Source organism: Lycium ferocissimum, chromosome 9, assembly GCF_029784015.1.
Source record: "Lycium ferocissimum isolate CSIRO_LF1 chromosome 9, AGI_CSIRO_Lferr_CH_V1, whole genome shotgun sequence".
Classification (NCBI taxonomy): Eukaryota; Viridiplantae; Streptophyta; class Magnoliopsida; order Solanales; family Solanaceae; genus Lycium; species Lycium ferocissimum.
This window is the reverse complement of record NC_081350.1, coordinates 34369106-34388908: the sequence shown is the minus strand read 5'-3', so window position 1 is coordinate 34388908 and position 19803 is coordinate 34369106. Positions and strand designations below refer to the sequence as shown.

Sequence of the window (19803 nt, the reverse complement as noted above, 5' to 3'; positions counted from 1 at the left end):
AAGTTGTAACCATTGCCTTTTAGGGTGCTTGTAGCCAAGAAACTATATAACAAAGTGAACGAAGATAAAAACTTACTAAAAGAACAAAAAATGTCGTAATCTGTTACTAAGATTGAGTTAAAATGGAAAAAGAATTAACGGATCGATGCAGCAATTTTGATAATCCTTTTGCAAAAGCCATAAGTAAAAAATATCATTGAAGCAGCACTGGCCTACTGGATTTAGGAAACTTGCAACTTTGACAAACTCTTTATTAAAGTACTTTCACTTTTTATATGTAGCAGTGGTATGTCTTTTGTTTTCTTTCAGTTGACCTATTCGAATGACTTATGATATCCACTTGTCCTCAGGTCTATATGAAAAGTAACTATAGGCATATTTTCCTCATTTATTAAGAATACAATGAACAATTAGCCAATTAGGCTACCGTTGCGTGTAGTATTATTTAATAGACTTTTTAATAGAAAATTTGCAAGTTAAAAATCCTTCTGCGTGATGTGAAATGACTCTTGTTTGCAACTGCCCAGTAGCTATATGAGAAGAACATAAAATAAAACTTAGGTAAAACTTCACTTAAGGCCCGTTTAGCTTAGCTTAAAAAAATCAATTTATAAATTAAAAACAACTTATAAGCCTATAAAATTAAATTGGGCTATTCTAACTTATTTTTTTAATTTATTTTTTTAGGCTTATTTTATATACAAAATAACTTATAAGCTAGTTTGCCAGTCAAACGCTCACAAAAGCTGAAAGCAGCAGCAACTTATAAGCTAAGCCAAACAGGCTCTTACACAGCTCTTTGAAATGGTGACATGTACACTTGAAAGTTGGAACCAGCCACACACTCTTGTTTAATTGGACACTAGGCTCTGTGTATATATACATATTATAGTTTAACTTAGCACAATGAATATATTCCTATAGAAGAGCAGAAACTTTTCTTTTGTAGGTAACTAGTCAAAATGTATGGATGTCAAGAATTTGACGAGAATGATTATCTTGTAATTGTTCAAAACAGAAATTCTAAACCAATGCCATGGATAGGTCTATATGTTGCAGCAGCCTCTTTCATTTGCTTGCTTGCTGTGGCTGCTGATGTTTTACTAGGTTCCTGTAGGAAAAAACTATGGTTCCCATGCAAATATTTTTCTCTTAACGCCGCTACTCTGACATTGTTGGCTGTGGCAATGAAGCTTCCTTTGGATCTCAATACGACGATGTGGCGCGCTAATGATGAGCAAACTAAGCTTAGCAGCACCCTTCTTATGTCTACTCTGATGGGTAATTTTATCATATCTTTGGGATCCATGGAGAACAAAGATATCTTAGCAAATGTTATTGCCTTAACTATACTCCTCATCACAATCATTGTGAACATCTGCATCCAAATAAGTACCGGCGTAGTTGACTTCTCTTTCTGGGCAGAGGAAATTTCAGCTATTATATTCATGCTTGTTTTGTTCCTGACATTCTTTTCTTGTGCTTTGACAGTGCCAGTGATTAAGAAACATTTAGAATCTAAGTATAATGAAATACATCAAGTAGCTTCAATCGAAGAACTGATGGAAGGTGAAAATTCGAGATTGAGAAGTTGAAAACTGTGGTGACAAAGTATTGGGTTATGGCAGAAACTGGTAGCCTGCAATTTGTGATCGCGCGTTCAGTAACCAGCACAATTACAGGTGCAATCTGTCTGCTAAATGCCCTCAATTTATTCCAAGCAGCAATCCCATGGATCATATCTTATAATGAATCCATTCATTCAGATTTGATTCAGATTATAAGTGGTCAACAGTGTGGATTTTGGATATTCAGATTATTGGGGTGGTAATAGGAACTGTTGCCCCTTTATTTAGATGGTTCATTGCTGTCAAATTCAAATGCTTAGAGGAAGTGAGAAGAAACTTCAAAAATGAATTTGTAGTAGAACACTATTGGAGAGAAAAGCTAGAGGAGTGGAAAGGAAGCTCCATTCCGCTGCAGATTCGCTGCCGAAGGCATCGAAAAGTTCTTCATGGCATAAAACATATAGTCTTAGATCTATGCATTAGGCTTCAGGTCATAGTTATTTTAGGTAGCAAGTTAGTTCTCTTTATATCTGTTTGGTTAATGGGGCTAATTATTTCTTGTTTTTATCACATCAAAAGATTCAAGTTGAATCTCAGACCTGGATCTGAAGCAACTACTCAAAGTAGACCGACATTAGATCCCAGTATGGAGTTGGATCTTAGCAACTATGTCATGCTACTTGAGGGTGAGGCTCCATTGCCAAGAAAAGTCCTGATAAACATTAAAGGTGAGGTGGATGAACTGATCCACAAGGGAAAAATGAATCGGCCACAAAATCTCATTGGACTACTAAGGAAAATGAGCAGCTTTAGTGGGGTGAAAGGATTCGACAGTAGCCAAGTACCAAGTCTGCAATCCAAAGAACCCCCTAATTCTTGGACTTTGCCAGTTGTGACGCTAGCCAGTATTGCCATGTCCATTTCATCCGTCAGAAGTCAAGAAGTTGAGCTGTTAATAAGGAGTATGAGTGAAAGTCTGTCATATGCAAGATTAGTTGAGAGTATGGAGAAGAAAACAGGAGAATGGAGAAGCATAAAAAATGCAGCTGACACTGTGTGGGTGGGAGTTGAACTGCACCAGAAGTGGCTGGAAGAGGATCTTGAGAGAATCAACCGAGAAGGGAAAACCTGCAAAGAGATTGTACAAAGTCTTGCTAATGTAGCTAAAATGATTGTCATGGAGTTCAAGGAACAAGTAGATGGAAGAATGACAGAGAACCCTCTTTTCTGGCCTCCAAGGGTCATAGCAGCAAATTCCATGTATAGGATCAGCCAAACTATATTACTAGACAATGAAATTGGCGACTTTGAGGGAGAATCGCACTTGTTTGAGAAGATATCAGTTTTAATTGCAGACATATTGGCTGCTTGTTTCACCAACTTACCTAAAGTTATTGTTAGCAACTGTCGCTGCAATTCCATTGAGGCGAGAGAGAGGAGCGTCCGTCGTGCAGCCCTCCTACTGGGTGAAACTGAAGAAATTCTCAGCTTTCTTCAATACCATGAATTTACAGGTTTGAGTCCTGATCAAGCAGCATGCATTGATGAATGGCGTCTGAGGACGTGGCAGATAAGTTCATTAGCTCCCGTTTCTACAATTAACAACGAAACAGTTCAATCCAATGAGCACGTAGTTATATCAATCCAATGAGCATGTAGTTATATCAATCCAATGTTTGTAATTGAGCTTTCAAACATTATACTATATGTTATATGATCAGGAGATCTGTTACAGAATTTTAGCTTCGTTGCATGTAGTATTACAATAGATTTGTAGCATTTAGTTCCCTTAGTTAGAATCATCTTCATTTAGGCTTGTTGTCCAGGAACTTGTTCAGCAATACCGTAATGAAAGGAACATAGGAGTTTGTCGCTAGGTATTTGACCAAATAGGATCGTCCAGTTCCTATAGAACCTATCAATACCCCTAGGGGGATAAGGCTAAGCAGAGCGAAAAAGGTTTTTCATGAGATGGAAAATGAAAACGATTTTCCCCACACGAAGTTTTTGAATAAGTGGTTGTCTGATAATGAGCAAGGAAAACATGTATTTACACAGCTGATTCTTCGAGTCATGAAATACACGAAATTCTTCCAATACCTTGTTCCATTACAAGATCAGTATCAACTTATTTATGGTTTTATAGAGCTTTCAATCTGCTATATGTTGCATTCCAGTATTCAGCCATTAATTAGAATGTTATAATTACAATCAGTGGTGGAGTCAGGAATTCAAACAAGGGATTCACAAAAAATTCTTATGCCAAGGGATTCAACAATTTATATATATGCAAAAAAAAAAATTACTTTTGCCCTTTTACATAGTATAATTTTTAAATGGAGGAGTTCCATTGAATCCCCTTGCACCCCTATGCCTCCGCCTCTGTGTAGAATAGCACGGTTGATCTAATAATTTTCGATATCATAATTGATCATGAGGTTCTTGTCTACTGGAGACCCTTTGCTTGTACCAATGATCTGGTTTTTTTCCATTTGCTTTCCTGATTGAACTAGTTAATATCCTTTCTCCAAGACAATCTGATAGCTGAGAAACTAAACACCAATAATCTTGTGGTTAACACTTAACAGAAATTTGTCAAGTTTGTTGCATATGATTGATTACAAGAAAGTATCCTTATGTGTTTATCGAGTAGATATAGAAACTAGCCATTTTCACAAGTTGTTCCACGTACAAAAGAGAACAAAGGAGCGAAAGGAATTAAAAAAAAAAAAGGACATCACTGCAAGCATTGTGTTTTGAGGGCTTATTACTGCGAAATTATGAGTATTCAGCACTATATTTATCATTTTGTGTTATGAAGAAAAAAAAAAAAAAAAAGACATCACTGCAAGCATTGTGTTTTGAGGGCTTATTACTGCGAAATTATGAGTATTCAGCACTATATTTATCATTTTGTGTTATGAAGGAAAACAAGTACACGAATTTGTTATCAACAGAGAGAGAGAGAGAGAGAGAGAGAGAGAGAGAGAGAGAGAGAGAGAATTGATAATGAAATCATGACGAGCTCAATCTACAGTGAGTATAACAGCATCCTACTTGAACCTTCATAAGGTTGACCTGGTAAACATCAAAATGAAGGGGGTTAAAGAAGACGGAAAAGACCTTGACTTGGAAAATTAACCAACACTAGTCTTCTTTTGGAAAATTCTAAGCTATTAAATGAAACATACAATTTTATATTTTAACTTTCATAATCAGGGAGAAATTACTTACCGGTTGCTTGATGGACTGTACGCCACTTCTGCTTTACATCAGCTTCCAATTTTGATGCATTCTTCTTTTAATTTCTAATATATTGTGATAGGTTAACAGTGCTTGTGGTTGTGTTTTGTAGACCTTTCAAATGATTAGGTAAAAGTGGAAAGTTTTTAGTCATGTAAAATGCTTGTAATTAGCAATATGCCCAGGTGTTATTGTTTGTATATTCCAGATACAACTCTCCCACCATTTTTGACACAGAAATTTCCCATTGAATGTCACATCAGACTGTTGAAAAGCCTAGTCTTTAGTTTTCATAACAGTCCACAGAAGAAAACCATAGAAAATTCTCTGAATATAAGGACTGATGACCCATTGTGGAAAAGTCTATTGCCATTTTACATCAAATTCTTAATCTTATATTCAATTGAAAGCTCATTCATCCTTCCGTGTTGATTTCACAGGGCTAAAAATCAAGAATATTATTTGTTTTAGCTCTTCACCTTGCCCCTAAATTTAGTATCCTTACCATTACCCACCAGGGAAATAGGAGTCATGGCTAACATTTACAACGATGCAACATGTGATAATTGTCAAATTATCTCTAACAATTGCAACGAAAGATGCTTCAACGAATCATTCAGTAAACCAATGCCAACCATCGGCGTCTATGTAGCAGTAGCATCTCTACTTTGTACCCTTGCAATGGCTGTGGATGCCTTTCTAGCCTTCCGCTTAAAAAGACTTTGGTTCCCATGCAAACTTTTTGCTCTGAATGCCGCTTCTCTTACAGTGTTGGCTGTAGCGATGAAGCTGCCCGTGGATATATCTGACCCGATGCCAGGTGATACTTGTTGACCAGCTTTCTAAATTTATTAACGAAAGCTAAATATTTTATTTTCACCACTATTTTTATTTTCTACTACTATTTACTTTCATTACTTTGTCACAAATTTTAAATGGTTCGTCATCATTTCATTCTAGAATTTGTACTCGTTAAATTAATTTTTACTTTATACACACTAATTACTATTTGTCTTCACATAATATATCTTGTACTAGTTATTAAATTAATAGCCCAAATAGCCCATATCCGTACTACCCATTTCCCTACCCGGTCCAGCCCACTTCATCTTCCCTAATTTCTCAAGAACACAGCCGCACCACTCATTTCTTTCCCTCTCTCTCTCTCCTATGAGACCATTCTTTCAACCATGGCGGTTTTGCCTACCCATTTCCACAAAGAAAACGTCCAAAATATTGTGACAGAGAAAGAGATCCCTCTTCTAGCTTCAAACACGAGTCAATCCTAGACACGGTCGAACCTCGAATCACGTGAATCAAGCCCAACATTTCGATTTTGGAGCGAATTTGACTTCAAATCTCTGCATTCGAACAAAACGAAACCCTAGACTTAGCCTATAAATAGATCTCTAGTTCCTAGCCGAAAAAAAAAAGACAACCATCTTCTAAAACGTACTTTCTTTATTTTCGGAAACTTTAGCCGGGATAAAGGTTTGATTTTATTTCGGATAGACATGAATTGTTCGAACTTTAGCATGATACTCATTGAATATATATTAATTATATTCTTCATGCTGTTCGCTTTAGTTAAAACTTTCTCGTTTTTCTTATTATTATATAGTTTCTTTGTCGTCGTGTTACGTTTGATGTTCCTTGTTAGATAGATTACTATTTATTAAAATGAATTTCGTGTACTTGCAACTATTTAAAGTTCGAATATACATAAGATATACAGCGGGTTATCAATGTAAGAAGGTATACATTTGATACTTATATACATATCGCGGTGTGTATATCTTAAAGAAGTATGTGATTAAAACGACGGGAATGAATCATCTCCATAATTGTCTTCCGTCCGTAAGCTATGGTTTGATTAATGATGGACTTGCATCGTTTGGCTATTTAAGTTATCCATCGAGTATTGATGGGTCTTTAGAGAATCACTGTGGCAAAAAATGATTTGGAGTTATTTTTTGTTTCCTTTGTTACGTGATGATGAACATGTTGAATACCATGTATACACCATTGTCTATGATTCACGGTCCCTCCCGTTATGCCTCAGTGTGAGTGAGTTTGTGTGTGTGTTCGCAGTGGCTCCAAAGCGCGAGCTCCGCCGTCTAATGTATCTAAGATGTATTTGAATCGTGACAATCTTTTTGTTAATTCCGTAATTCAATTACATGCGATATTTCTACATGTTAGAATAGGAATGGAATCATCTCCAAGTGCTCTATGAATCTTGTCCCTATCATGCTTGATTTCTATTTTTGATGTCCCGAATATGCATATCGTGTGTCCTCCCACGTATGAGCAATGCCTATTTGTTGATTCATGTAATACCTCATCCGGAATAACTTTCACATACATGTAGTCATCATATAGTACTTTGCAATCCTCTCCTATTTTTGGATTAAGTACAGATCAAGCCGATACATACCCTCCTGGACCGCATATGGCGCTATGTGATTTTAATTCTTGTTTTATCAGACTACACTTAACCTTGAGGTGGTAGTGGGTACTGTTGAGTCTATCCAGCCACGTGCCCATCTTAGATGCTAATAATATATACGTGCTCCATGACTTACCACCCGAGTCCGTAGTTGTCAAAGTGTATAATACCCATCTAGTAACTTCATATCCAACGTATGTATTTGAATTATGCGTTGGTGACATGACATGATTTTGTGCATTCATGCGACCCATATAGATTTTGGACTTCTTTCTCGTCATTCTTTGGGTCGTTTCTCTCTTAAATACTATGCCTTCGTTTAGTGACTTATCGCGTGATTGATTATGTCAAACGTAAATTGTTTATGCCTTAGTATAAATATTTAGACGATCCTTTTCCTTTTCAGGAGACCAGACGCGTGAGTTGTCGATGTTGGGCCGAAGCCCAACAAAATCCTCCACCCGCAACCGAAGATAAAAAATTTAGAAATGGGCCGAGTCCATTAATTTTTTTTTTTTCTCTCTTTTATTTTACTTTGTGTGTTTAACTTGAATTACGCAACTAACACTTTACTTTGTTTTGGTTTCCTTAGCTAGAATGAATCTTAATAGAACTATTGGCAGTATAATGGATAGTTAGTCTAAAAGCAACCAAGAATTAATTCCATAAATTTCATTTTCTTCTTTTATATTAAATTATTTATAATATTCCTAATAGTTATCTTTTGAACATTTGACTTTCTTTAAATTGCGTAGAATATATCTTTAGGTTAAAAGAATCATGATTCGCTCTTACTACCATAGGAATTTAAAGCTACTAATACACCAATATGAACTATCTTATAAACAGATTTTTTCAAAGTTATTTGATTATATATATTTTAGCCGAAATGGGACAAATAAAGTCAACAAAAGAAATCCATGTTCTTTATATCATATTTATAATAAAACTAGATTTTGGTTGGCATTGTCATAGTAATACAATTTTATCTAAAGTTTCAAATTCGCTAAACTTATTGCCTACATGAAAACCATTACATCTTCAAATTCACCTTCAATAATACTTAAAGTCTCTTTTCATACAAATTATTATATTGTGCAAGTCTTATTTTTATAACGTTATTACATTATTACATTTTACTTTAAAACTTTAGCAATATTAATAAGTTATTTTCCAAACATTTAGAATGTTATATCTACACTTAGCCTAATTAATTGTAAGTCTGGTCGGTTAACCGTCTTTTAACGGATCTTAGAGGATGCTTAATACCTTCCCTTTAAGTTAGTTGAACTCATACCTAGAATCTTTTTGGTTTCGTGGACTCCAAAACAGAATTAACTTTAGATAATCACTTTAATTAACTTTAGGTGTCCTAATTCACCATAATTAATTAGGTGGCGACTCCCTAACTTTAATTAACCGGAAACTGATGTTGTAAACTATTTTGACACAGGTTAAAAAGGTATAACAATGGCAGACTTTCCAAAACATCGTTTTCATGTGTGTTGTAATATGTAACTTCATGCCATCAGTAGGATCCATGAGTAACAAAGAAATATTGTCGAACGTTATAGCTCTAGACATTCTGGTAATCACCATCATTGTCAATCTCTGCATTGAAATGGGTATCGGATTGATTTTTAGCATGATACCTGAATATATATTAATTATATTCTTCATGACCATATCTGAGTTCCTCCTTTTTATCACTTGCAACTACCAAAAAGATTCTTGAACTTCAATACAAAGAAGCATACCAAACAACTTTGAGGGATGATAGACTAGCATCTGGAAAGTTATCCATCATGGAAAAGTGTTGGATGATGGTTGACTAGTAACTGGCACATTTTGTGACCTTTTCGAGTTGGGCGTCTCTAATTTTGATGGAAGCTCTTATAAGAATATACGATACACCTCCATCTTTCCCTGGATAACCGGGACAACTAGTTTAAGCGGATATTTAAAGACTCGGATGGTTTATCTTTATAAGCTTTAAGCGTTCCAACAATGCTGGCAATGCCAATGCAAATTTCTCCAGAGTCGAATACTACTGGATCGACAAGCTGGTTGAGTGGAAGGAGAGACCATTGTCTTTAAACATCAGGGGAACAAAATTTAGAAAATATCGTGGTACAAGAAACTTATTTCTTTCCTTCTGCATAAGAACTCAGATTCTGGTTGTGTCGATGAGCAAATTTGTACGGTTTGTCTCGGTTGTTTCCTTCAACTTGATGTTCACGTGTCAACTTCAGGGCCCAAACTATCATCAATCAGAACCAGAACTAGGGAAAGACTCCGAATATCACCGCTATGTTCTGTTACTAGAAGGTGAAGAAGAGATGCCCGAAAGAATCTTTAAGAACATATCTGGTACTGCAAACCAACTAGTAGACACAGGAAGGAAACGGCAGCCAAAACATCTGATTAACTTACTAAGAAAATCTAGCAGCTTTTCTGGGGTGGCGGATATTTACTGTGACCAAGTTCCAGCACTGCATTCAGTAGAACCTTCAAACTGCTGGACCCTAAGTGTGGTGACACTCACTAGCATAGCTGTTGCACTTCCCAAAGTGAGAAATCAGATGGCCCATCAGCTAATAAGGAGTGTCCATGGAGGCCTCAAGTATGCCAGCTTTGTAGAGGAAACTATGTACCCTGAAGACAGGTTCACAAACATTAGAAATGTAGCACATACAGTGTGGGAAGAACTAGAATTCCATAGAAAATGGTTGGATGAGGACTTACAGAAGTTGACCCTTGAAGGGAAAACTTTTAGGGGAACACTTGAAATTCTTACACGAATAGTTTCAAAGAAGGTGATGGATTTCAAACAAACCAGTGATGGAAGAATGCTGGACAACCCTCTCAACTGGCCAATCAGAATAATAGCTGCCAACTCAATGTATAAAATTGGGAAGGCTATCCTGCTGAATAGCGAAGGACACCATGACTTGGTTGATGAAAAGCTATTTGAGAGACTATCCATTACAATAGCAGATATACTAAGTGCTTGTTTTCCCAATCTGCCACGAGCTATAACTATGATTTGTAACTCTAGTACCATTGAAGAGAGGGAAAAAAGTGTGTGCAGAGCAACTTTATTAGTTGGTAAGACCGAAGATATCTTGAAGATAATTCAACGCCATGAACTTCCAAATATAAATTCTGATCAATCAGCTTATATTGATCAGTGGAAGCTTGTACTCCAACAAAAAAACCTTGTCCCTGCTATCCCTTCCAATGGTGAAATAGCACTCTGAGCTGCAATGTAAGGGACCTAATTGATAGCCAACAAATTTAGATGGTAACAGCTCACTTCCTCAAGGCTATCTAACTACTGATATTTTTGATATTTACCTTAGCCATAAACTTTACTAGCTTCGTGTTGAAGAAAAATCGACACCATTAATGATTCTAGAAATTGTTTGTGTTATCTTCTGCACAAGAGATTGTCGCTGTAATTCTCTCTTCCTTGTTTCTATGAGTTAATCTGAACCTTAACAGAAATTAATTTGTTCCGCTAAAATGGTTTGTCTGGTGAAAAGAAACAAGCAAAGGCAAACAATAGAAGAAAGTTTCAGAAAAGAAGCAAAGGCTTATTGGTTCTGACTAATTTTAGCATGTCAATGATGTTGCTAGAATCCAGTAAGAATTTTGTAAGAAGTAAGAACTATTCAAACCTACAATATTGGAGAATACACAAGGAGAAATGTAATACCTGCCAACCTTTTAGACTAGTGCTTTGGCTGTTCCATGATAAATTAGGAAGTTACTCAATGAAAATTCCTACATGAAATGCCAAATGAAATATTTCTGCAGAGCTTAAGATCCAGTAAAATAATGAATTTCCTTCGGTTACCAGTCTACATTGTGGTTAGCGTGCATGTAACACCCCTTGCCTTCGGCCTAAGGTTTGACTCGTAAGATAATGATATAATGGAACCAAGATGGGAGGTGTAGAAAGTGTTTTGAAACCTAATCAAGTCATAAGAAGAGTCTTAGGATAAAGCAAAGTCAGAAGCTACCCTATAGTGCATGTTTTCAAGTGAGTTTGCACAGGGTCTCATTTCAAGCCAGTATTCGGGAAAATCTATTAAGAATTTGGGAAAATTTCCTTAATGAAAGTTGTAGCCCTTTGAAATACCTTTCCAATGGTATATTATAGAGGTCAAACGGACATTTGTACAAAAAGTTATATATGTTTCACTAAACAGTGTTATGCCGACTCCAGCAAAATTTAAGGTCCATAAAACGGGCCGTAAAATTGCCCAAAAGATCCAGCACTATGTTACGGATTTACGGGCTGTAAGTTGGGCCTAAAGTGAGCGTAAAACAGGCCCAACAACAATTTTAAAACTTTGTTTTTTGGCCTTTTCACTTCATTCTTCACATCCTCAAGCCTCAGAATGACCGTTCTCTCTTCTCCACATCCTCATACATCAAGTTAAGTCCTCCTACATAATCTTAAGTGCATTTTAATGATGATACATGAATTCTAAGTGAAATCCTATGTTACCAACCTCTCAAATATTCAAGTGAAGGTTTTTGGATTCTTCTTCAGGTGTTTTGGAGCGATTAAGGTATGTAAGGTTTCTATCCACGTGTGGAACATCATTGTTATTTTCCACTCTACGTTTATCTATGAAAATACGAAATTCCACAAACCTAAGGTTTCTACTCTAATTCATGATAACCCTAAGTTATATGTACCATGACATACCATGTTTGTATTTATAATTCGTTATTGTATTCTTCATATTCCATTTTGGTTATTGGGAATCCGTCCGTAATCCATGAACACCCATGCTTTGCATTCCATGGATTCTTAAATGCAAGATATGAACTATTTTATGCTTATTTTCATGAAAATCTACCTACTTTCCATGTTTTCATACAAGGTATATTATATACTCATATTCATGCTATATTATACTCACGAATCATGTTTACAAGCCATGTTTACGAATCATGTCTACAAGTCATACTTGCAATTTATGTTATACAAACCATGGGCTCAGATGCCACCTATATCCATGTTCATATTTTTGGGAGTAGCATAGGTTTACCGAGAAAGCTCAGATAGTTTCAACGTAAGGTAAGGGTCGATCCGCCTAGATTAGGACGACACCATCAGACAATTGAATTGGATCCTTTCATGTCATGCTTATGTCTCATACCCTGGCAAGGTGTGGGGCTGCTCTGCTGGTCGGGCCAGATACCTGACTCCACGTACCCCACGTGGTGATTTCATGTTGTCGGTTATACTACGGTTCTCCCACAATATACGTATGTACTTAAAATGTTTTTACTCATGTTATAAATTTATTCATGTCAGATGATGCTCATGTTCATGTTCAGCTTACAGTTTCAGTTTCAATTTTATTATTTCATGTGCCATGTTTATTTCATTAAGTTATTTTACATACAAGTACAATTCATGATGTATTGACGTCCCCTTTTATTGTTCGGGGGGCCCGCATTTCACGATACAGGTAGTGATTTCCTGAAGAACGAATCTGCTCGTTAGGACATTGCTCGTATCAGCTTTTGGTGAATCCCATCTCATTTGGAGTTTTGTCATTATTTATATTTCATGTTCATGTTAGTTATGCAGTCAAGGTATGCCGGGGGACTTGTCCCGATAAACAGTTTACAGTCAGTGTAATGTCCTTAGGCTAATTAAGAACAATTCGTAATCGCAATTAACCAAACAAACTGTATTTTTTTTTATCTTCATGGTCACAGCAACTTGATACAATGAAAGGAATAACAATGGTGAATTAAGAGAACACGACAATAGCGAACTCCATTGATGAGCTTAGTAACCTACAATGAAGAATTAGGGAAGAAGAGAGATTAGAAGAGGAATTGATTGAGAAGAACAAGAAGAAGATTAGAGAGAAGATATTTGAGTGAGAGAAAATACCAAATGTCAACTGAACTGATTTTCCCTCCGTTATTTGATTATATAATTTGTGGATCTAATCCGGACCGTTTATTGTTAGCCGCATCTGATATTAAATCTGAGCCATGGATCTTTATTAAGTGACCAGCTGAATCTCAGGTGCTACGCCCCACGTGTCCCTCCACATACATGGACTCCCTTATACCCACTTTCCCAATGCTCTTCCATTTCACCTAAACCCTAAACATGATAGTGAGACTCACGTTTAGAGGTTTTATAGACTAATCAATTATATCATGTCAGATATTCATTTGAGTTAGCCTCGTTGGCTACATTACTATATTTCTGCATTTATGCTATAATAGTATTTTTCAGACTTAAGATCATTGAACTTCATGTTTTCACAAGTCATGCATGTTTAACCTATATTCTGCATCAGTTCATGCCTCATGTTGACTCAGCAAGCCATGTGGTTCGCTTGGTCACATGCAGTAAGGCACCGAGTGCCGTGTTATGTCCAGATCATGGTTCGGGACGTAACCGTGCAAACTTGAGCTGGTTCACCAATAAATCTTACTTAGGTGGAATCTTCAAATATTTAACTAGACAAAATGAAGTACGCTAATAGCTGAGAAGCTGAAAATTCGGTAAAAAAAAAAAAGGTCATTCAGCATAGTAGAATCCCGTAAAGGAAGTCATCAATAGTTGGTCGTTTGATCTAAGCTTTCTCAGAAGGCAATGTCCAATGATGTTAGAGTCAAAATGCAAGAAAAGTCAATCAAGGAAGATGTGAAATAAAAAGTCAACCCATTTCCTTGGACAGGTTATTCTTGCAGGGTGGTTGGGGAAGAAAAGGTTATAAAAGAGAAGATTAGATAAAGAAGAAGAAAATTCTAGATGGCAGACCTTGACCGGCACTTTCCACAATTCAAAAATGATACTCTCTCTATTTCAATTTATGTGAACCCTTTTATACTTGGAGAGTCTACGAGGTGGTTCTTTCACCACATTTTTCTTATATTTTTTCTAAATTATTTGAATTACAATGTATCACTTACTTTTAATGTAGTTTCTAAATACATAAATTATATATTTACAAACTTGAAAAATCTATGTCGAAATTTAAGATCAGAGTTATAAAGTTTGACCCTCGTACCTCGAAAAAGTTCACATAAATTGAAACGGAAGGAGTACTATATCTGTGCAAAGACACCTTCTTGGGATGCCAGCTGGGGCGAAAATACAGTTCCGCTTACAGATTCGGCAGAACTACATAGTTTTGGTCAAAATCCTATACTTGTGTTAACAAATCGACTTAGCATGTATAGATGATTTATCCAGAATCCGGTAAGCTACCAATTCTAGAACCAGAACCCATTAACTCAAAATCCTAGCTCCTCCTCTAGTGACGTCAGCTCGGTTGCATGGGGAAGTGGTAATATTTCTCTTTTGTAATACCTTTGAACAAGAAACAATGGCGTAGTGAGATTTCACAGACAAGCACAATCTGGAGAAATGTTTTCTCTGCATAATCACTGGTCAAGTGCGCCAAACAACGTAATCACCAAGTTGTTTTCCAAGTATTGTCCAACTTGACTAGCAGAGAAACTTGGCAACCACCTGAGAAGCAGTCAGATATGGGCATGAAAGAATACCATAAATTTCTATCATATTTCACTTAAAAATTCGTGTCAAAGTCTTATCATTCACCTTGACTTGCTGACTTTTTCAACAACCATGACCAAAGCAAGTTAATAGCTCAAATGATAGTGAAGATATTACTAGATAGGAAAACGCTAGAAATAGCTTGAAACATATTCAATGGAACAAATAGATACAGTTGCATCAAAAAGAGCAACCTAGACAATACCCGGAGTTAAAATACCATCAAGAAATATTCAAATAGCAGTATAGAAACTCACCACAGAAAAAGATTTCAGCTTTAAACTAGAGATAACTGGCGAAGAGCTTGAAACACGATGGGGAAGATTGGTTGCACCATAGATGGCAACTTAGATGACTCAAAATTCAGCGATCCGATGCCATGGATTGGTATCTATGTAGCAGCAGCTTCTGCAGCTTGTGCACTGGGGATGGCAATGGATTCCCTTCATGGCCTGCGTCATAGAAAATACTGGTTTCCTTGTAACTTCTTCTCTCTCAATGCTACAACCATGACGCTCCTAGCTGTTGCCACTAAATTGTCTGTAGATCTAAATACCTCCATGCCTCGTCGACAAGATCAGTTGACAAAACTTAGCAGTACTGCTCTAATCTGTACAGTAATTGCTAATTTTATGCCTTCTTTAGGTCTCATGGAGAATAAAGAGCTGTTGATGAACATAATCGCTTTGGGGATTTTCGTCGTCACGGCAATCGTGAACATTGGCATACAATTAGCTACTGGTGTAATCTATGTCTTATGCAAAGAGCATATAACCCTCATGTTTCTTATGCTTGTATTGCTTCTGCTATTGATCTCCTCAGCCATGACAATACCAACTACAAAGCGTTATTTGGACCTGAATTATAACAGTAAGTATAAGTTAGCAAACAAAGAATGCAACATCACTGATACATGCACAGATGAGAAACTTAAGGACGAGCTGATGAAATTTTGGACCATGGCCTATACCTCTTGCCCCCACTTTGTGGGGGCGCGCTTAGCGACATGCACTGCTTCTGGAGTTTTTTGCCTTCTGAGCACAGTAATTTATGTTGAAGCCATGCTTAGGTCTTACTTTCTCCATAACAGCTTCAACTTTTGTAGTGGAGAATCTGAATACAAGTGGTCCACAACCTTGATCCTTGTAATTCAAACAGTGGCAATAGGAGTAGGAACTATTGCACCAGCTTTTAGATGGTTCATGGCCATAAATTTCCGCTGCCCCAAAAAAGCAAATAATGCCTGCAAACCAAAGTTTAAAGTGGAGAACTATTGGATCCGCATCCTGCTTCAGTGGAAAGAATGCCCATTGGATTTCAGATATTGTGGCCGACATGGTAGAAAAGTTGCTCATAAAACAAAGAACAAGCTTCTCGATTTCTGTATTTGGATGCAAATTATGATGGTGTCACTTAGTAAGCTAGTCCGGCTCATTTCCATTTTCTCTGTGAGTTGGTCACTGATAAGCTGCCGGAAAGCAATTAAGATGCTGAAATGCGACAGTATGGTGTCGAGTCTTGATACAGAGTTAGAGTCCCAAGCCAGTTCAAAACCAGATCTTAAACACTATGCTTTACACCTTGAAGGAGAGGAAGCATTAATTGACTTGATGATGCAAAGCAACCGTGATGTGGTAGGTCATTGGATCAGGATGGGGAAAAAGAAGCAGCCTAAACATCTTCTACGACTTCTGGAGAAACTGAAATCATCACCTGGATTCAGAGGAGTGGATGAATTTGACAGTGCCCAAATTCCTTCACTAGACTCAGAAGATCCTCCTAATTGCTGTGCTCTTCCTGTAGTGACACTGACAAGCATCGCAATTGCACTTCCAGATGTTGACTTCCATTCAATCAAGGAACTAATTAGGTGTGTGCATGAAGGTCTCATGTACATCAAATTAGTGGAGGATAACCTGGATGGAAGAAAAGAACTAGCAAACGTCAGGCGGGCAGCAGAATTAGTGTGGTTAGAAGTTGATCTATGTTACAAGTGGCTGGACGTGGATCTCCGCAAGATGGCCACTGAAGGACAATATCCAAAAGATGTGCTTGAAGGACTCTCTGAGAAAGCAAAACAGAGATTCATTGAATTCAAAAAGAAAAATTTGACTGTTTGTCCAAAGGAATCACCTTCAAAATGGCCTACCAATATGTTGGCGGCCAACTGTATGTACAAAGTCTGTCAAAATCTTTTGGTAAGTTCTGATAGCAAAGAGTTTGAGAACAGCAAAATCATGTTCGACAGATTGTCAACCATGATCGCAGATATAACAGGTGCTTGTCTTGCCAACCTACAAAGAGTTATATCCATGCAATGCCACAATGGCACCATCGAAGAGAGAGCAAAAGGGATCCGCTCTGCCATCTTACTTCTGGGAAAAACAGAAAATATTCTGGAAATTCTTCGTTCAGAGCCACTTCCAAGCTTAGTACCAGATCAATTGGCAAAAATTGATCATAGGTGTACACTTAGCAAAGAGGTAGAATACGTCTCCTGCAGTAGTAGTTCACCCTCAAATTGTACTCCAACCTCCGAAAGTTCATACGACTTGTATCTAACAGTAGATTGAGAAGCAAATGCCTGTAAGTGAAAGAAAAAGAAAGACAGGTTAAGTTCTGTTTCAATAATATCATATTTGTTTCTTTTTTAACTTGTTTTAATAAGATGCAACGAAATCATATTTGTTTCACATCAAGTCTCCAGCTTGTTCCCTAAACAGCAACTCCATTACTATTTTCCCCTTGAAAATACCAGAGAAATACGGCAACTTAATCCACAGTGTCACAAAATCTACAATGATGACCTACAATACTTCTGATATTTCAACACCAATATTGAGGGCAGGTAGTTCCCTAACTAGCTTGAGGGGAAAGATATAAATAGATTGTGTGGACTAGATTCTAAGAAGCAAGTTCATTGGGTAAGGTAATCAAGGTAATGATTTTATTGATGTAAGCAACACTCCCATATGTATACTGCACACAAAATAACCTGCAATTTCTGTCGTGCAATTTGCATTAAGCAGTGGCAGTGTTGCTGAACAATAAAGAGCAACAAATTTTCAATCAAGAGCAAAGAGAAGAGCACACAAGTTCAAGAATGAAAAAAGTGGTTACAAGATGCAAGAGAACTAACCTGCAACACTATATCTTTATCACTTGGATTCAGACCCTACTAGAATAGTTTCACATCCAACAAATTAAAAGAAATAATAATCAAGTTGTCCTTCAATTTTATTTGTATAAGTTTTTTTGAAAAATATATTCCTCTCCATTAGTACTACTGACCTACGCTACTCGTATAGCTCACATAACAAACCAAACGATTTCGATATTTATCAAATTTGCCTGTGTTGATTAGGATAAATTACTAAAAGCAGGGATTTACAGAAAATAGATTTCATTTGCAGTAAACGCAGGGTCTTCTTTCCACTTAATTTGTATAAAAAATATTGTAATGTAATAAGGAGAGGTAGCAATGCTGAATTCACGGATCCAGGTAAAACTGATAGAAAAACTTCTCCTCTTTCGTAATCAACCAGTGTGAGTCTCAATGAACAATGTATCAGTTGATCGAGGCGAAAAGGAAACTTCGTCATTGGTGAACTCAGCCAATACGACCACACCGGTTCTCCACTGTCACTCTAACGTCATCTTGAGTGTAACATGAAGAGATGAACTCTTTGAATTATCAGAATATCCCAACCCCGATAAAGTCTTATAAGTTATATAGACCTACCTAACACTTGGAAGAAAAATACAAAACATATTCAGTCTTTTTTTGTTTTTTTAGTAAGAAAAGTAAAAATTTCATTACTAAACAACACCAAGAAGGTGCTTGAACTGTACAGACAAAAGTAAACACCAGTGTTACTCAACTAGTACATTTCTGAATGATGTATTCACTCTTCAGTAACCAGCTGGTGTATAATATGGGACAACATCTACATTTACAGATTCCTAACGCTGAAATGTACTAATGAATTCTATGAGATTTTTCGCCACTTCCTGTAGAGACAGCTTTGGTGAGTTTTGGTATTGTCTACTTTGGATTGAATAGGTCGAAAAACATGTGCAAAGCTATGAAAGCGCCATAGAATGCAAAAATAGGTGGTTGTTTCCTTCCATTTCTAACAGAACGATTCAATCTTTCACATGTCTTCTACTCTTTCATCCTCCCAAAACCATCAAAGAACCAAAGGCCAGAATATGAGGAAAAAGATTACAGTGCCAAAAGAAAAAGACACATGCAAAACCAAGAACTGATAGAAACAAAAATGTAAAGATTCAAACACAATTCAATGATTTCACAGATTACAAAAGCCCAACGGCGGGCGATGTCAATTTTTTATGTTATTCACAATATCCACTCCACTGTACCCATGTATATAATGTAACGTTAATGTAATGAAAGTTAGTGATGTGAGCTAAATCAGTAGTACACACTACACAGCCATTTAAGTCGAGAAGTTAGGCCCAGAGTTGTTATAAAGTTTGTATGTTTTTGTAGCTTAGTCCGGAATCTAGTATAGTTTTAAGTTGAGTCCCTCTGAATGTTGCTAATAAACTTAGCGTTGAGCTATGAAAATCCTTATAAATAGGGGTGGGCACAGTTTGAGCCAACCCGAAATTTGAACTTTTTAAATATTTGATTTGGATATTTGGATTATGGATTGGACTTCGAATTTTATTTTTAAAATTTATGAATTTCGGATTGGATATGGATTTAGTACTACAGATTTTTGGATATCCAAAAATCCGAAATTTTTATACCATATATCTAGCCCTACCTATATCATATGTGCCCAGTACTAATAAGTCTAGTTTCTAAAGGTCCAGAAGATTAGTACCTAAGGCCCTACCCATTAAAATATTAAGTCCAATATACAATTCTCTACTAAATCCAATATAATATAGGGTTTTCTTACTTCTCAAGTCTCACGTTAGTGTCACCCATGGCTGAGTACTTT

At 36.7% G+C, this 19803-nt stretch overlaps 3 protein-coding genes across 3 annotated transcripts; all 3 read left to right on the top strand.

Annotated features, from left to right (window-relative positions):
* Positions 1-962: 962 nt before the first annotated feature.
* Positions 963-3219, top strand: LOC132031837 (uncharacterized). The gene is made up of 3 exons (XM_059421728.1): positions 963-1569; positions 1629-1682; positions 1778-3219. Exons 1-3 carry the CDS (start codon positions 963-965, stop codon positions 3217-3219), a joined length of 2103 nt encoding a protein of 700 aa, XP_059277711.1.
* Positions 3220-5158: 1939 nt separating this feature from the next.
* On the top strand, positions 5159-10920 carry LOC132031835 (uncharacterized). The gene is made up of 4 exons (XM_059421727.1): positions 5159-5640; positions 6472-6566; positions 8738-8952; positions 9227-10920. The coding sequence occupies exons 1-4, from the start codon at positions 5343-5345 to the stop codon at positions 10518-10520; spliced, it is 1902 nt and encodes a 633-aa protein (XP_059277710.1). The 5' UTR covers positions 5159-5342; the 3' UTR covers positions 10521-10920.
* Positions 10921-15144: 4224 nt separating this feature from the next.
* Positions 15145-17563, top strand: LOC132031834 (uncharacterized). Its single transcript, XM_059421726.1, has one exon. It carries the CDS (start codon positions 15145-15147, stop codon positions 17401-17403), a length of 2259 nt encoding a protein of 752 aa, XP_059277709.1. The 3' UTR covers positions 17404-17563.
* The last annotated feature ends 2240 nt before the right edge of the window (positions 17564-19803 follow it).

Coding starts and splice junctions, on each gene's coding strand:
- LOC132031837 (XM_059421728.1), top strand. CDS start 963: ATGTATGGATGTCAAGAATTTGACGAGAATGATTATCTTGTAATTGTT. Junction 1,570..1,628: donor AATCGAAGAACTGATGGAAG/GTGAAAATTCGA, acceptor GGGTTATGGCAG/AAACTGGTAGCCTGCAATTT. Junction 1,683..1,777: donor AGTAACCAGCACAATTACAG/GTGCAATCTGTC, acceptor GATTTGATTCAG/ATTATAAGTGGTCAACAGTG.
- LOC132031835 (XM_059421727.1), top strand. CDS start 5,343: ATGGCTAACATTTACAACGATGCAACATGTGATAATTGTCAAATTATC. Junction 5,641..6,471: donor CCCGATGCCAGGTGATACTT/GTTGACCAGCTT, acceptor GTTCCTTGTTAG/ATAGATTACTATTTATTAAA. Junction 8,953..9,226: donor TTCTTCATGACCATATCTGA/GTTCCTCCTTTT, acceptor GGATATTTAAAG/ACTCGGATGGTTTATCTTTA.
- LOC132031834 (XM_059421726.1), top strand. CDS start 15,145: ATGGGGAAGATTGGTTGCACCATAGATGGCAACTTAGATGACTCAAAA.